Genomic DNA, 18,043 nt, shown 5'->3' with positions numbered 1-18,043 from the left:
TACCAAACACTGAATGGTTGATGATTTGTTTCATTTGAATTATTTTGTTCCTAGTGGGTCATTTTACAGACTTTGAGATCTTTCTCTCTTTTTCTAAGCAGTGCAACCCTTAATTGCATCATGTGACTTACAGAAACTGACTCCTCCATGTCTCGTCTATTGAGTAGAGCGTGGTTAATGTGAAGGATGATCCAGTCAAACAGAGCACTGTACAAAGTCTTTGCCATGGAGTCCCGCACTGTGGCGGCCTAAACGCACGGAAACATCAAACAGAACAAATAAAATATTTCACTATAATGAAAAAAGTGACAATAATTTTGAGCTTTATGAACAAGAAGACCACAATACCTAACACAACTAAACCTGACTCACTTTTTTTTCTTAAATGAAACAGTTTAACGTTTAATTAGGATTAAGAAAAATACAATTTGATAATTAAACAATTGCTGGGGGCACAGTGAGACTTGCATTTCAGGGGGCAATCTAAAACTACATTCAAACTTAACTTAAATAAATAAAACTTTTTTACCTCTTGTAGTGTGTACTGTGAAACTACTGTGTCTTTGGAAGTCAGCACTCTCTTCTTGGTCAAAGCCTTCACCAGTAGCTCCTTTTTTACCTGGAAAGAACAGAAACCCTCATAATAATTCCTCATAACTCTATCACAAATTTTACCTGCACAAAAATCTCTGAAAAAGCCTGACAAACAGAACAGGTTGAAACATGTTTGTTGCCTTTTTTTAATATGGAGAGCTATTTTAGGTGCACTGATGACGCAGTTTAACTTTGAGTGGCCTTCTTAGTCAGACTTTTTTCAAATTGCAGTCAGTTCATGCCTGTAGTTGGGATTAAGCACAAATCCCAACTTCAAAGGTTTTGATGAAATGACAAAACACTGACAAAATCAACTGGAAAACTGAGGTAATTGAATTAAGACGATGGTTTAGCAGTGTGTAGGATGTCATCAAGTAGAGCACATAATCAAGCGTTTCAATTGAGGATTGTACCTTGAGCAGGTCAGACAATGTGGACAACACTTCAGCAGGTCCAACCTCCAGGACTTCAGTGTCCTCTGACTGAGTGTACGTCACATTTCCCAGGTGCAAGATGGCAGACAGGACTGAAAATATGCTACACACACACACAAACACACACACACACACACACACACACACACACACACACACACACACACACACACACACACACACACACACACACACACACACACACACACACACACACACACACACACACACACACACACACACACACACACACACACACACACACACACACGGCAAACACAAAGAGGCTTTTAGGTGGCATAAAACATCTGGCAGCCTTAACAGAGATCCTTTATTAGATGGAATTACAGATAATATGAACAGCTGACTGCAGCTCTAAATGTCCAACTAGGCCACCTCACCTTCTCCATTAAAACATGGTTGATTTTGATGACATGATTTTTTTTTAAAATCACTGATATATCTGACTGATTTTGTGCTTAAGTAATTTGATCTGTTAGGTAGCTTCAGGAGAGTCATAGATTTTGGCAGAGACAACAAAACAACAAACCCCCCTTTATTTCTGCCTGGATGAATTTACTGAATTTCTACATATTCTGCAGTTTTAGTTTTGCATTGTAAAGTATATTCTGTGACAAGTTTTGGTCACAATATCCATTTCAACAACAAATTAGATTTTGTCACTTATTTGTCAGTGAGTGACATTTCTTCTCATACTCATATACACATACACACTGACATGTGTATCTCCTGGCATCTCATTAACATCTCCTTTTAATTTCAACCCAGATATTTGTAACAGTATGTCAGTGACAGCCTGTGGTTGAGTTGAAACTCAGTTGGTATTAGACAACTGGTCTGGTAGGCTAAACATAGAGTAGGTGTGTTGATGTATATCAGTGTTCACTTCAAGCAAACACATCCAGTAGAAACTAGTAGCAGTTGGTATTAATATTATGTTTTTCTATATTGACATAGCATCGACAAGGTGGAAACACAAGCTGCACATGTAAGTTCACTAATCTGGCCAACCTAAAGCTCTAAGCTTTCATTTTCCCCACATTCCACTAGGGTTGTTTGTTTGGGAATGTGTGACGCAACTATTTATCCAAGAGAAAAACGCCATTTACAAAGTAAATACAAAGTGTGAGGGATTTTTTGTGTTGTGTGTGCCTTAACGACTAAACGCCTAAGCCTCAGGCGTTTTGTTTTGACAAGACACCTGGTAGTAAAACTGACCATTTCTGATCTAGTAGGGGGTCAGCAAAGGTTATCATCATTTCTTGGTTGGTTTCTGTACTTTATTAATTTATGATTTTGTTCCTGTGTTACTTTATTACATTATTGCTCTCTCTTATTCAAATTTCCACTAGGAGCTACAGTATAAAACTGACACTGTTTTTTTGCTTGGCAGAACAACTGTGTGTCCTTCTCCGTGCTGGCACGTAATGAATAAAGAGAAAGATTCATCACTCCGTCATCTGTGATTCTTCAGAGAAACTTCTAGTAAAATAGTTCTACTACATTTGGCGTTGTCGGCAGGATGGACGCTTACTGACTGACACCTGGGTCTCGATTAAAGGTTAACCACGGGTGGGGGTCTGCAGAAAGACCTGCCTGACGTTAGGCACAGGTGTCAGACAATGTCGCTCCATCTAATTTGATAAGTGAGTACGGGGTTATGAATCTTTGCTCCATAGTATGTGTTTGATACCTATAGGCAGCCAGCGCATATAATTCCTGTGTGGTATTGGCTGGTTGGGTCCCAGAGTCATGTAAGTTCTGTTTGTAGTGACAAACTAGTTTAAATGTAGAACTAAAGATTAGATGTAGTTATATATTAGATGTGCACACAAATTATACTATACACACAGGTTATAGAATATTATTATTGTAATATTACTGTCATATTATTAGAGATAACATCTTGTGCGTGAAATTTTAAAGGGATCTGTAGCTAATTTCTATGTTACTCAAAGGCAGGGTGTGCTTGATAAGATCCAACCATAAATGCATATGGGAGGATCAGAGTGAATGAGAACTTTGTGTATGCTGTCTCCTTGTTGTACAACAATATTTGTTTAATCTTCAACCAGACAGTGTTGTTTATTATGTCATCTTTATGTTTAGTGTTTTCTGACAATTGCCACAACATTTAATTGGCATGTGCATTTTGTGGAAATTGTATTTCTTTACTTTTCCAAATTCTAAAATTGAATAGGTGTGGTTTATAGCACGCACTGTTTGTGGTTAAAGATTTCGTTTGTCTGTTTGTGTTGTTCTAAGCTTAGAAAGGGAGAAAAGGTTAATTGAGGGTCCGTTCGGTGTAGACCGATAAAAAACACTGAGTGACTGGAGAATTCATTCGTTTTGTTCCTTGTGTGTTGATGTGTTGTTATTAAAAGTATGTGTGCTGCTGTGCTCTAGTTGCTCTAGTGTGTGTGAGATAATTCAATGCACACTTTTGTTTGCTCCAGCTGAGTGCTTGTGACCCCCCCTCTTTTCGTATCTGTGTGTGTGCTGGTCATCCTGATCGGTAGGTGTTTTAAGTGTAAGTTCTGTGTTGAAGAGAGTCAGACCACAATAATGATGAATAATCCACAATCATATTCCATAAATTGATTTAGATGAGGACATATTATGAATTTTCTTTTAGTTATTGTCTTTTCTTAGTAATGTTTGTTTCTTTCCTTTTTATTTCATTTTACATGTTCCGTTTTTCATGGTGATGTTATTAGTATTATTGTGTAAATATTTGGTGTATTTGTGTCAAAAGGGGGGAATGTGTGGGATTTTTTGTGTCACGTGTGTTCCTTAACGACTGCAAATGCCTAAGCCTCAGGCGTTTTGTTAAATCAGACAAGTCACCTGGTAGTAACACTGTCCGTTTCTGATCTAGTAAGGGGTCAGCAAAGCTGATCAGTATTTCTTGGTTGGTTTCTGTACGTTATTACTTCATGACTTTGTTACTGTGTTACTTTATTACATTATTGCCCTCTCTTATTCAAATTTCCACTAGGAGTTACAGTATAAAAGCTGAAAATGTTTGTTGCTTGGCAGAAGGACAGTGTGTCCTTCTCCTTGCTGGCATGTAATGAGTACAGAGAAAGATTCATCACTCCCTCCGAGAAACTTCTAGTAAAAAAGTTCTACTAAAAAAGATTTTAATGTTTCCAAAAGTAGAGTGCTCTGTGGATAAATATAAACAGTAATAGGCCTCAGCGTAGTTATTCACTGAGGGAACCAACCTGAACAGGTTACAAACTATGCTGCTAGCACTTTTATGTATACGCTTTGTCCCGAGGCTGTAAGGCACTTGCTGACATGAAAGCTGCATTTTTCGCCTGCTTGACTTGACAAGCTGTGACCTGCTACTGACACAAGTGTAAAAAGCAGAAACTCTTCGACAGTGTTCAGTTAAATTACACACTACCTCACCTACTTCTTCAGGTTTTAAGTACATACATTTACAGGTACTGAGAGCTGGGCAATGTCATTGTAAACACTGGTAACACTGTCAGACTGAGAAGTAGTAGTATTTCTGTAAGAAGCAGCTTTCTTCATCCTCCTGGATTAAAAAAAAATGATAGGAAATTTTCCTGAGGCTGTTTAAAACATCTGGCATTCACAGCTGTGTCCTTAATGACAAATCCTTAATGTCTGGTGCTGAAATTTAACTAAGAATATTAATCAATCTGAAGCACATTTTCCAAGTAACCTTTTCACATTGAATTATGACAGAAAGTTACAGTAGTCCATCTATTGCATTTTGCAAAAAAACCCCAAAAACGTAGGTGTACGTTGGTTTAACGCAGGCCTGCAGCGTTTCTGTTTTTCATTAATAAAATCATACATACTGTTTCTTGGTGGAGGCCAGGAAGCCAACCATCTCCATGGCTTGATGGAGCCTATTGTACTCCTGTCCAAGTTTCTCCTCATCATCTAAGAGGAGGTCTTCCTGTAGAACGATCAGATACGGAAAGAAAGAAGTTGTTTGAGGATGGGGAAAACCGACTTAACGATACACATTTTTAGCAACGAACAAAGAGCTATAAAAACAAACAAAAAGGGCAACGAGTAATGAACTAGTGAGTGACAGCGATGACTGTTGGTTGTTGGTGCATGTTGAATTGTTACACACAAACATACAAAACACATCAGATATCGCTGGACACAGACCAAACTTTTCAGGTTTGTCCTTACCACGGTTCAGTCACTGAAAAGCATTTTCAAAAGATATGACATTAAAAGGAAACAGGAAATGCTGAAATGTTTACATGTGTTAGACCTGAACATTGTCTTAAATTCTCAACATATTAAAATGATTTAAAAGTGGGAAAGGAAGCGAGTTTAAGTGCAGTTTTACATTTTTATGAGACTGTGTTTCACTACAATGCGTCATTAACAGGTAAAAGGTCTGCTTCTATAAAACATCTACCACAGATTTTCCCCCTTTGATAACATTAAATGAATGATCGTGTCTAACCCCTGTACTCCTCCTCCTATATTGCCCCTGTAAAGTGTATGGATCAAAGGTACCTGCTTGAGGTAGCGAAAATCTTGTGGCTGTAATAGATGAAACTCCTCCCGCTCTTCTTTGGACGCTCCCACCAGCAGATAGTAGAACACGTGATAGTTCCTGAGGGTCAGAGTGCCGACACTGCCAATCAGGGTTCACACAAGTGACATCTCAGCTGTGTTATTTACTCAACATTTCATTGCACAGGGAGCTGTAAAGTTGATTTGGTAACATTGACACTCCCGAATATTTACTGGCTTAAGCTACAGGCCAGGGTTTAGATACAAATGAGTATTCAAGTAATAAAATGTGAATGATTACTCTCCTGTATTCAGATCTTTCTTGCAAAACAAATCCTATTCCCACATGATGAGTAAATATAGGTTGAACACAAAATCTAACAATTTCCTGGAAAGATTTTATGAAGATTGTCAAATGCCATCTGATTTTGCTTCTCTCATACCTCTCGTTTTTATCTCTGGAAACCAGCCGGCACTTTTCAAGTAGGTACTTTTCGATAACGGCCCTATTCACAAACACAAGAAAAAAATGTCAACAAAACCTGTGAAGTTTTAATGTATTTTCCCCACATAACAACATACAACAAGGAAGAAAAACAAGCTGTTAAAAGGGGACATATTATGCTAATTTCCAGCTCTGTATGATGATGATTCACTGTTCGGAAAACACCTTATTTATCTTATACTGGCCCTTTATGCAGCCCCTGAGTTCAGCCTCTGTGTCTAACAGGCAGTCTCCTGTCTCTTTAAAAAACAACTCCCAATAAGTCCACTTTGTTCTGATTGGTCACCTTTCTGGACGTTAATGCCAATACAAACTCATAATTTTCTAAATAATAGGAGACTTTTATTATGAATAATTTAAAAGGAAATTAAATGTGTTCCTCACTGAATTAGCTTAGCTTAGCTTTGTTAGAATAGCTATAGCTATAAACCAGTCAACTCAATAACATATGAGCATATTTGGAGCTATTTGTTCAGCACATCAGTTAGAAATAATGCAGCGACTAATAGTACAAGCAGAAGCAACCACAGTGGTGATTGATGAAGAGATACAGATGACCAACATACCTCCAACAGGGAAACAGTTTATTTTAATTTGCCCTGCTTTGTAATAGAAAAACACTCACACTGTGCCAACTAAACTCAAGTCATGGCTAAGTGGGACTACCCTCACAACAGTGGAAAAATGCCACAACATTAGAGGAGTGGAGGAGTTAACTGTGCGTGGAGCAGATGACCATATAAAGAAGTCTATCATGAGCTGATGTCAGCTCTGCCTGACAGTAGAAAAAAACTGTTGGAAACTGAGCGTTCAGAGCAGTCTGAAGCCAGTCCTTTTTCCTCACAGAGATTACTTCTACATACATCATTATTTGACACTTTGGCCATGTTTAATTTAAACATCCAATATTGTGACATTATATATATTACTGAACATAAGGTAAAACATAATAAGTCCCCTTTAAACAACACAAATATTTCAACCAAAATAAACCAAAGAAACTCTGGTAAATGCTGTTTAGGGTGCTCCAAGAGCCTCCAAGGACAGGTTCATCATTTTTCATGTATGTCTTAAAACAGCAGTCAGGTGCCCATATGAACACTGAAAGAGGTTTTCCTTGCTGTATTCATTCCTCCTGTTCATACTGACTATTAAAAGATCCTCTTCAAATGTGCTTTAAATGTAAGTGATGGGGTCCAAAATCCACAGTTGTCCACAGTTATTTTGTGTAGAAATGCATTTAAAAGTTTACATCAGGCTTCAGCAGTCTGAGTTAGTCATATCAAGTGGATATTTGCCACATTCAGGCTTTTAAGCATCAAATTCCCTCTTTGTGTTTTATCAGATATAGTTTTCCTGTCGTGCTTTGGTGGAAGCATTTTGCTTATAACTACTTGCACAGAAGGAGGCTTGTGGATTTTGGTCCCATCACTTACATTATAAGCTCATAATAAAAGGATCTTCCAATGGCCAGTATCAACAAGAGGAAAGACTATGATGAGAAAACCCTCTTTATATGTTCATTTTGGCGTCTGACTATTATTTTAAGACTGACAAATATTGTGAACCATCCTTAAAACTTTCTAAACACAAGGAAGTTTGGAGAAAAAAACAAAACAAAACCTGATGGCTCACCCTCTTATCACACCACTCTCCAGGTAGTTGAGCTGGATGAACTTCCCAAAGCGACTGGAGTTATCATTCTCTGCAGTCTTTGCGTTGCCAAAGGCCTGTTAAAACACAGGAACATTAGTATTCAATAAAATAAACAGCCAAATTTGTCGGCATGTTTCTCACAGGCATTGGCACCCAGACTAAAACATTTAAATGTTTATAGCACAGAGCAGCTATCCGATAAATCACTTCAGTTTGTGGATGGCAGGAAATTGTTCTGTTAGCAAACTTATGTAACAGTGAGGATGACGTCCATCAAGTAGACGCACAGTCCCGCTCATGCTTGTACTCTGCCACAAAATGTGATACTGATTCAGTATAACACAAATGAGACTACATGAACAGTATTAGAAGATGCTATTTCGCTGATTTAAGTAATGTGAAGATACTAAAGCAGCATTGACTGATTTATTTGTCCAATTGGAGTAAACGCACTTATATATTGTCTTGGTCGTCTATTCACACATCCACCAAACGTGGAGCAACGCTATCATTCATTTGGAGCTGTGTTTATTTCCGCCTGACCAATATTCAGTCTCTTCTTGCTTTGTTTTGGTCTCATTCATCTCCTGAGGGAAAAATCTGGCTTTTTAGTTGCTGAATGCTCCACTAAGTTCACCAGCTAGTCGCCAACTTTGTCTTACTGTTATAGTGCAGTGGGTTTACATGTAGTAATTTGATCCATTGTAAAAATAAAAATACACGGCATAAATGCTTAGATCTGAAAGTATAAACTAGGAATGATGTTTTCTTTTTTTTACATGCTTCGAATTATTACTGACATAATCATGACTTGAGCATTATGAATCCACCTGCCTCATATATCAGTCCTCCTGGCTTACTCCGGTGACTGCAGCTTATTCTCATTGTTTTAATCAGTAATGCAGTTGAACCAGGAGACTCACGTCAATTATACACACGGCTCAGCGGCCACACGTACTGAAAATAAAAGCTCCATCATGTTGCCTTTTGTTCATTTGACAACATGGCTCCTAAATAAACACACTGATGTTTTCTTTTGCTTTTCCTCTGACTGACACTTGAGGCACAGTTCCTCTTTCACGTTGGGAAGGAAATAGTTGTTTTTTTCTTTGTTTGTACCGCAGCATCAAGTGAAAAGCATTACTTACAGAAAACTACTACAACTGCTCTACTAAATTCAATAAACAGGAAATGTTCCCGCTGCGGGAAGGAGCTATACATTTTTTTAAGAGATTGGTTTGATGAAAAAAAGACAACTACTGTGAAGTACTTTAATAACTGATCAGCTAAAAACATAATTTCCAGTTCTTCTTTTGTTTCATATCTTTGTAAATTGACTAATTTTAGTTTTCAAACTCTTGTTCAGATGAGCTACAACTTTTGACATGTCGTTCTGAAAAATATTGTAAAGACTGACATTTGTTTTTTATTGTTTTCAGTAACTAATCATCAAAAATACACTAATAGAATAATTGATAATAGCAGCTCAGGTAGGAGTTTGTTATTCTAAAAAACATACTGAGGACAGTATCTAACGTTAATCTACTAAAAAAAACAGACTCCACCCAGATAAAGTCATCGGGTAAAATGACACATACAGGATTATGATCAAACATTAGCTGCTGCTGATTCTGGATCAGCTTCTATTTCCCAAGTTTAAACCTTATCCTTGAAAAAAGGGGAAAAAACAATCAGACTGAGCGTAAATCAGCATCTGGAGGTTATCATTCCTCTTCATTCCTGTGTGAGCTATGCTGAGGGTCATGTCTTAACAGGCCAAAGCAATGCCTATGTAGACAGCATGTCAGACCTGCATACTGTACTGATCATAGACTGGCAGATAAACATTGAAACGCTGGAATGTTTCTGCTCTGTGCACCTCTGTAAATACAAATAGACATTTTTTTCAGATATGCATGACTTTCATCTTCAACCATACAAAGCAAAATTTGGATGCTCAGGAAATAAAGTTTCAAAAGCGTGTGGAGAGAAAAAAAAGAGTGAAGAAGGTATTTTGAGAGAGAGATAGAAACAGGTGTTAGGGGCTGGATGTATAGGAAGAACTTACTCCTCCTCCCTCACAGACACCAAAACTAATAATGCATTTAGGCAGACTTGCAAACTGCTCATTGCAGCTCAACTCATCCTTAAAAAACTGCCAGCAAAGTGATAACCAGAGATAAACTGGGACAAACGTAACGATACCAGAGGTGACAGAACAAGCTGTGACATTTACTTTGATAAACAAAGCAACAGTTAGCAAAGAATGTACCAAACTAAATGTCAATAATTTGATAACTGAGGACTTATCAGCAGTTTCAGTTTCCAGCTTTTTGAATATGAGGATGTGTTCTTGTTCTCTGTGTTGGGGGGTTTGGACTGTTTGTTGGATATAACAAGTTATTTAAAAAATGTCACCTTGGACAATTATTTACATCCTGCATTGACTCATTCATCCAGTTTGTTGGTTCCCAAAGTTTCTGGCAAAGCAATGTCTGATCTGACCCATCACTGGTCACGCAAAGAGGGATTTTCATTTTAAATACTTTTAGGGACCTTAAGCAAGACAAAAAATGAAATGATTAAGGAATATCTGAAAATAAAATAACTTTCTTTTTTTTTAAAGATTTCATGCCTTTTTTCCACTTGCTTTCCGATTCTATACATTGTCTCAAACCCCTGAGAGTTTTGGAGGGACTCCACTCACAGCTTGGGGAACACTGCTGTAGTTCATATAATACATTTCCCAGTGTTGAGTGACCACTGAAATTATCTGAACATTTGATATTTCCTGACTTTGTGAATTGCACAGAATTGCCTGAGCCACAACTGACTGATTCACAATGGATTATGGGATAGTGAAGTCTGCACAGGAAACATCATTTGTGCCCTAAATATTCCTGGATGTGGGAAATGTGAGAAAAAATTGTATTGAAATGCAGACATAAGAGAATTGATCATCTGTGAATTGAAACACAGCTATTAAAAAAAGGAAAACGGGGGGAACAGGGAACGAAAATGTGCATTTATAAGAATAGGAGTTGGGCTTTGGAGGGAAAGGAGGGGATTTATTCTTCGTTGTGCAGGTTTACCAGCAGACCTGGCTGAGCCTGTTCTGACACGTCCCTGCTTCTTCTTCTCTTTTCTCTCTCTGGTGTTCCCTCAAAGACAACGCCCAGCACATTCCCCATGTGGAGCTCAGTTCCTGATCACCAGCACCCGAGACAATAATCTCAATGCAGCCAACGCAGTCATTCAGGTGGCCACCATGCTGAATGTAAGCAAGGTGCAATCACCTGCTGGCTGAGACTGAACATATTTTCCTGACTATATATACTTTGATTTCTTCACTTCTAACAACTGAGTCAGTCAGTTTCGTGCACAAGCAAGATAAAAATCTGCAGGCAGTTACAAAGAGAGAAAAGAAGTTTTTTTGGATTCCAGATTAAAAAAGGAACTAGTATCTCAGGGTCTGACTCATGTCTACAGAGGAAACCCCAAAACTTTGCAAAGTAGCTGCAGCACCATAAAACAACCCTAACCCCAAACAACAGATTGACATAACTAATCCTCATTACTACAGTAGGAAGCTGTCAATAGATCGATTGGTTGTGGGGTGGCCTGGGTTAATATTCAGCTCTGGTGTAAACACTTGTGTGAGGCAAACTGTTGTGACATCTTCAGTTAGCTTGTTCCCTGTTTAATAAAAAAAGACACCAATACAACCCACCAAATCTCACTTCTCCATCTCTGCCTTTTTCACCGCCTGTTTGGAGAGGAATGCGAGAAAATATCAGCAAGATCAGTAACAGGAAAAATACTTGAGCTGTTGCTTATTTCAAGGAGAAACTTGTTGGACTTGTTCAGAGAGAGGAGGAATCCATATTTAGTCACTGTCTAATGACAGGCCAGCCTCTCAGGACTGTTTGTGTGTGATCAGTGACAAAGTAGGCCAAGATCCTTTGTTTAAAAGGTTAGTTGATCTATTGAAGGACAGATGAAAGTATGTTCTTGTGTGTTACTCTGAAAATGATTTAAGTATAACCGAAACACCTGCTGTAGCTGCAAACTGTACCTGTGTTAATAGAAAGTTGTTATTTTTGCTTCATAATATTGAATTTTGAATGATGTGAAACCAGCTAATGTTGTTCCTCAAGCTTTGAACACTAAAAATAAGGTCTTAAGAAAAGAAATAGGTATATTTTTCACAGAAGACAAAGTTCCAATAGGATGGGAATTTCCCCTCCAAAAAAAACATTTGGTCTAGTTTCAAATCAGTTAACATTCAAGTACAAACACATGGTTTAATTTGATAAACAACTGAAACAGAAAGCAGACATAGCAGCAGGGAAATGTGGCCAATCACGTTGCTTGTTACTCATTGACAGTGCCACTGTACTGTAGCACAAACTAATGTGATAACCAAACAAAGAGTCTCTTTAACTGAAAATGTGTGAGAGTGAAACTGAAGTAAACAGGTTACAAAAGGTGTGAATCCTCAGCTAATAGATACAGTATTGCTCTTTGGTGCTTTCTGACTGGAAATGAGCTTGTTGACTTTAAAAACAAACTAACAAACACTGATATGATATATTACTGATCTTTAAACTCTTATTTAAATGTTTATGGTCTTTTAGGCTCATTGTATTTTCTCAAGAGTGATTTCATGTTTCTGATCACACAGCTTTTTTGAGGTTATTGTTGATTACAGTGTTGTGTTTATTACAGGAAATGCATGTTTCCTTTTTTAAGAGGGTGGTTTCTTTATTTGTCACTTTGTGTTTCTGAACAAGTAATTAACTCATTTAAAAAAAAGGAAATGAAACAAGAGTGGGCTCTTGTGTGCAGGGTGCAGTTTCATTTAGACTCTGCACCCTGATAAAGAGCCACAAAACAAGCAAAAAAACCGCCCACATCAATCTTAAGTCACCATAATTCTGTGAAGTCAGGATGGCTCAATCTTGATTTGTGTCTCTCTGAGGACTGAAGCAAGCTTATCACTCTCTAAGTATACTGAGGGGTTGGATTCATCACCCAAATTGAAAATACAAACATCAGCATCATTTGTTTTTTTTGTTTTTTTTAAAACTTTGGCTTTTTACTCATGTTTATTACTAATATGCAAGTTACTTTATCATGAAAGATAGGAACGTTTGGGGAAGTTTACAACTGGAAATACATTCATTTATCATTTATCTTAGACTAAGAGGTCACGATAAGCTCTTCAGTTTGCTTTTTCGCCACAAAATATACTCCAATTTGAGAACCTTAAACTACAATTTTTATAATCGATTAATCATTTAAGTTATTTTTCCAGCCAAAATGCCAAACATTCACTGGTTTCAGCTTCTCATTTGTGAGGATTTGCTGCTCTTCTTGGTCCTCTGTGATGATGAACTCAGTATCTTTGGGTTACGGACAGTTATGATGGCAAAAAATAAGTATAATGGTTTTAGTCTTTAGGAAATTGGGATGGGGTCTAATTCAAGCTCTAATATAATTTGCTATTATATTTATAAGTAAATCCTCAAATGTGTGAACCTGGAACCAGAAACTTTAGTGTCATTTTTGTTTGATAAAGAATTACTTATCAAAATTGTTTCCCTTATCAAAAGTTTTATCTTTAGATTTAAGAAGTTTGAAACTATTGTGTATATTTGACATTTGACACAAATGTTGAGTCCCCACCTAAGAGGCACCATGCACAGTGGTGGCTGCTAACAGAGGAGGGTGTGAGACTTTTTGGTGGTTCAGCAGGTGGCCGGTTTGATGTCACAGTGACCTACCTCTAGCACTGGACTGGCCCCGAGGATGGTCCGTTCCAGCCCACTGGAGTACGTCTTCTGACTGAGTGCAGTAAGGCAGTGGACGAGATAACTGCTGCTTTCAGTCTTCCCTGAGCCACTCTCACCAGATATCACAATACACTGGTTAACGTGCCTGATCAGCATGGCTCTGAAGGCCACATCTGCTATGGCAAATATGTGAGGGCTCAGTTTGCCCAGTGGCTGGTTCTCGTACATCTTGATGTACTTAGGGTTGTAGTAAACAGGAAGGAACTTATTGGGATTGATGGCGATGAGGATGTTGCTGGCGTATGTGTAGATTTTGCGCTTGTGGAAGCGTTCACGTAAAGCATCCAGAATGCTGTCCTCAGTTACAGCGGGCAGGTTGCAGAGATCATCATACTCCTCTGTGCTGGTATGCTTGGCCTGCTTCTGCTGCAGGATAAAGTAGTACCCATGGTTCTCCGGGTGCCACTTCTGGGCTCCTTTGGGCCACAGCAAGACTCGCTCCAAAGGGCAGTCCTCAGCTTCCAGCATCCACTCCTCTCCGCCGCTCTTCCTGACCTCAAGCAGGCAGTAAGTCAGGCTAGAGTCCAGCCCCAAAGTGACCACAGCATTGTAGATGACCATCCTCGCAGTGTCCTGAGCGTTGACCTGCAGGGGACAGTAGGTAACTGTGTCCTGGGACAGCCTGGGGTAGATCTGGACAACACGGGCATCTCCATCTGTAGTGCTCATCCTGATACACAGAGGCAGGCTTCAGCACTCAATGCCAGTATCCACTACAAGTAATGACACCAAACACCACTTTATAATGGTAAAAATAAAGCAGAAACTAAGTTAAAAGTACAAATAAAGTGAGAGACATGTAAGACACTCTTTACAGTAAACATCCCCCCTTTTTCTGGCATAAAAACCCAAACTTCAGGTCTCTCTATCAACAAGTCAAAAACTGTGTCAACAAATATCCACATTTCCCCTTTAACCTTAACAAAAATACCTAAATATACACCAGCCCAGGTGATACATGTCAAACAGTACAAGCGTCAGAAACTAAAAATAAGCCTTACCTTTCGAGGGAAACCACTCATTTCATCTTTGAAAGCCTGCTGAAACTCCGGTTAAGTAGCGTTAATGTAACTTGCTCCTTTACAAAAGTGCAGGAGAAAAAAAAAAAAGTTTCTTCACCTGCGCTTCCACCCACCCAAAAAAAAAAGGTAAAAAGGTGTTTACGAGCAGTTTTAAACGATGTAAAAGTACTTTCCCCAGCAGGTCAGCGACGTTATAGCTCCTAAAAATCACAGTGTCTTTGAGAAAATGAGGATTATCGCCTCCCCGTCGTCCTGGTCGAGAAGTTTAGCCAATGTTACTTCCTAGATTTCTCCACACACACAAACACACACACACACACACACCCGTCGACGAGGTGGAAATAAATGGTTTTCCCTTCACTGACCTGACAGATGTCACCCGTTTCCCTTCCTCCAATAGGAGAAAAAAGTGCACAGAAAATACGTAAGCGAGAGAGAAAGTGAGAGTGAGAGAAGGGAGGTGACACTTTCACATTATCGAGGAAGAAGATATAAGAGCGACTCGAGCGGAGAAGTTTAATGGATCTAATTCATTATTACAGGTGAGTTGTGAAGTAGGGCCGCCCTCTAGTGGAAAAATAATGTATTACAGGAAACTACCAGCGGGGACACAGTAAAACATTATATCATATCATAGGTGTAAAAACACTATCAAGAATTATAGTGTATACATGGCCAGATCTACCGTATGGGAAATCTGGGTAAGTGCCCAGGGACCCTTGAGCAAAAAAGGGGCCCTCAATGTGTGTCCTTTTTTTTTTGGTGTCTTGATGTTGATTTTTATTTATTATTTATTTATTATGGTCACTGTCAGAAACTTAGAATGTCTAAAAAAAAATTTCAAAACTGCATTTTTTAATGTACACAACTGTGCAATATCAGCATTTTTGGTACACTCTTACTTCAGTTCAACTAGTGCAATATCAATATCAAACTCAGATTTATCATCGTTCAGCACCAATATTAATATTGTATATAATAATGTTAATTTTTTTTTTTTACTACATGTTTTACTACTATTGTCTTTTTATTGCTTGTGTACTTATTTATTATTTATTGTTATTTTTTCTATCTATTGATGCTCTTTCTATTTTTTGCTATCCACTTGCTGCTGCAATAATGTACATTTTCCCACCGTGGGACTAATACCTGCATTGGGAGCTGCAGTGTGCTGACTATTTTCTTGCTTTTATAGATTCTGTTATTTGGTCCAGCACTCATTTTCTTACTCCAGATTTGCGCGTCTACCACAAACTTTTTTGACATTTTGAACATGATCTATATAACTTTGTTTTCGTTGTATAGTTAATGATTCTATATTAATAATTTCAAACGTGCAAACTGGCGAAGTTAAAGGAAAAACTGGTACAGGCCTGAATGCTTGATCCCTAACAGTAAGGGGACACGGTGGCTCTGTTAAGCTGTGGGGGAGCTCTGAGTGATCACCTTTATCCTATGATGAAACATTTCAATGCCTCCATCCATAAAGCACAAGGTTTAATGAGTATGAAAATGATGTGAATCATATGCCCTGACCGTCACAGTCACCAGATCACAACCCAAATTAACACCTATGGGAGATTTTGGACTGACGTGTTAGACATCGCTCTCCGCCACCATCATCAAAACACCAAATGAGGGAGTATCTTTTGGAAGAATGGTGTTCATCCCTCCTGTAGAGTTCTGGCAACACGTGGTGACCCAACACTTTACTAAAAGACAGTTTATATTGTTTTTTCCTTTCATTTGTCACTCGTCTTCAAATGCATATAAGCAAACGTTACTCCCAAATTCACAGGATATTTGTGTGAATTAAAGAATGTATTAAGACTATTATAAACACACAAAAAAAAGTAATACAACTGTCAAACTGTGAACTGAATGAAGTGAGGCAACGTAGAGGTGTTATTCAGCACAAATCAGCTACTGCTGATAACCACTGCTTGCAGAGGCACCAGATTCACCCACACAGGAAGACAAATTAGAACACACTCTCACACACACACACATTTGTCTTTATATCCTTGTGAGGACACTCAGTGACATAATGCCTTCCCTAACCTCTAACCTTAACCTTAACCATCACAACTAAATGCCTAAACTCAACCCTTATCCTAAATTGAACCTAAACCCAATTCTAACCTTAACCTTAAAACAAAGTCTTAACCCTCAAATTGACCTTTGAAGTTGTGAGGACCAGCCAAAATATCCTCACAGTGCTGGTTTTCAACTGAAATTAGCTCTCTCAAAGATGGAAAATGGAAAGACGTGCGCACACACAAACAAACAAACACACAGCTATCAGATCATTGTCACTTTTGGGGACATTACATACACCTGCATTCACTTCCTGGAGACTCACCCTAACCCTAATCACACATAGACATAGCTTTTGTCCCCAATTGGACCAACTATCCCCAATTAACTCCTAAGTCTGAAATCTGTCCCCAAAAGTAGCCTATGACAGACCACACACACATTCATGCAGACAAACACAGATACAGAAGAAAGAAACACACACACACATCATTTCTTTGTGTCCAAATCGCAAATTCATCACTCCTGACAAAATCTTTGCTGCTGAGTGCTATAAACATGTCTGTGGTCATGTCTGGTGTGTTACTTCTGATCATTTTAATGGGGACAGTGGTGACAGCCTTGTTAATGTTGATGGTGTCACATCGGGTGTCACTCTTGTTCCTGCTGGACTGAGCCAGTTCTGCAAAGACACACTGAATCCAGTTCAGTAGGCACAGGAGTACACAACCTGACAAACGCCATGTTACCACAATCCTGAAATGATTACAGCAGAAAATTTAACAACTTGTGGTTCTATATTAAACTCTGCAAGGCACAGTGGGCCCATTGTTAATACACTGTTAATGCTTTTTTACACTGAAATAATCTTAAGAAATTATACAGCTTCTAAAACTGTACAGTGAGCTCTTTAAAGACGAATAATGTATGTATGTTATTTTTTTAATAATTTCATATAAATGAATTTATTTATCCTAACTGTGTTTTTCCAATATTTACTTATTTAGATTCATATTATTTAGATTCATATTCTTGTTTCTTTGTATACCATTATGTTGAGCACATGTCTACACTGTTTTTATATTTGAATGTTTTCTCAGTAAAGATTGAAAAAAAGAGAACTTAATTTTAATGGCAAATTAAGAATAAAAAGAGGCAATCCATCAACTTTTCCCAACCAGACATCATAAGTCAACTCTCTGTCTTATCATAGTGGTCCACATTTGTTGAAGATATTTGTTGGGAAAGAGTTTTTCACACTTAACAGAGTTGCAGTGTTTTCTTTTAAAAATTCTTCACAGGGTTTATCCAACTAATTATTATTTGCAGAAACTCAGGAAAGACATTGATGTAAGTTAATAATAGTAATAATTATTATACATTTTATTTATAGGTGCCTCT

General features: G+C 38.2%; 1 protein-coding gene across 5 annotated transcripts in view; it reads right to left on the bottom strand.

Annotated features, from left to right (window-relative positions):
- Positions 1–15,071, bottom strand: part of LOC133990256 (unconventional myosin-IXb-like) — a 31,373-nt gene extending 16,302 nt beyond the window's left edge. For 3 of the 5 annotated variants that reach the window (XM_062428508.1, XM_062428511.1, XM_062428512.1), the window contains exons 1-9: positions 14,585–15,071; positions 13,515–14,253; positions 7,708–7,802; positions 6,011–6,073; positions 5,568–5,667; positions 4,886–4,986; positions 1,008–1,131; positions 530–619; positions 132–248 (exon numbers count right to left, since the gene is read on the bottom strand). In XM_062428508.1, the coding sequence (XP_062284492.1) occupies positions 132–248; positions 530–619; positions 1,008–1,131; positions 4,886–4,986; positions 5,568–5,667; positions 6,011–6,073; positions 7,708–7,802; positions 13,515–14,252 (1,428 nt within the window). In that variant the 5' untranslated portion in view covers position 14,253; positions 14,585–15,071. Of the gene's footprint in view, positions 1–131; positions 249–529; positions 620–1,007; positions 1,132–4,885; positions 4,987–5,567; positions 5,668–6,010; positions 6,074–7,707; positions 7,803–13,514; positions 14,322–14,584 lie in introns of all 5 variants that reach the window. The other 2 variants (XM_062428510.1, XM_062428509.1) reach the window with 2 other exon arrangements.
- Between the last annotated feature and the right edge of the window lie 2,972 nt (positions 15,072–18,043).

This window comes from Scomber scombrus, chromosome 11 (genome assembly GCF_963691925.1).
Source record: "Scomber scombrus chromosome 11, fScoSco1.1, whole genome shotgun sequence".
Taxonomy (NCBI): domain Eukaryota; kingdom Metazoa; phylum Chordata; class Actinopteri; order Scombriformes; family Scombridae; genus Scomber; species Scomber scombrus.
This window is presented reverse-complemented; position numbering and strand designations above follow the sequence as displayed.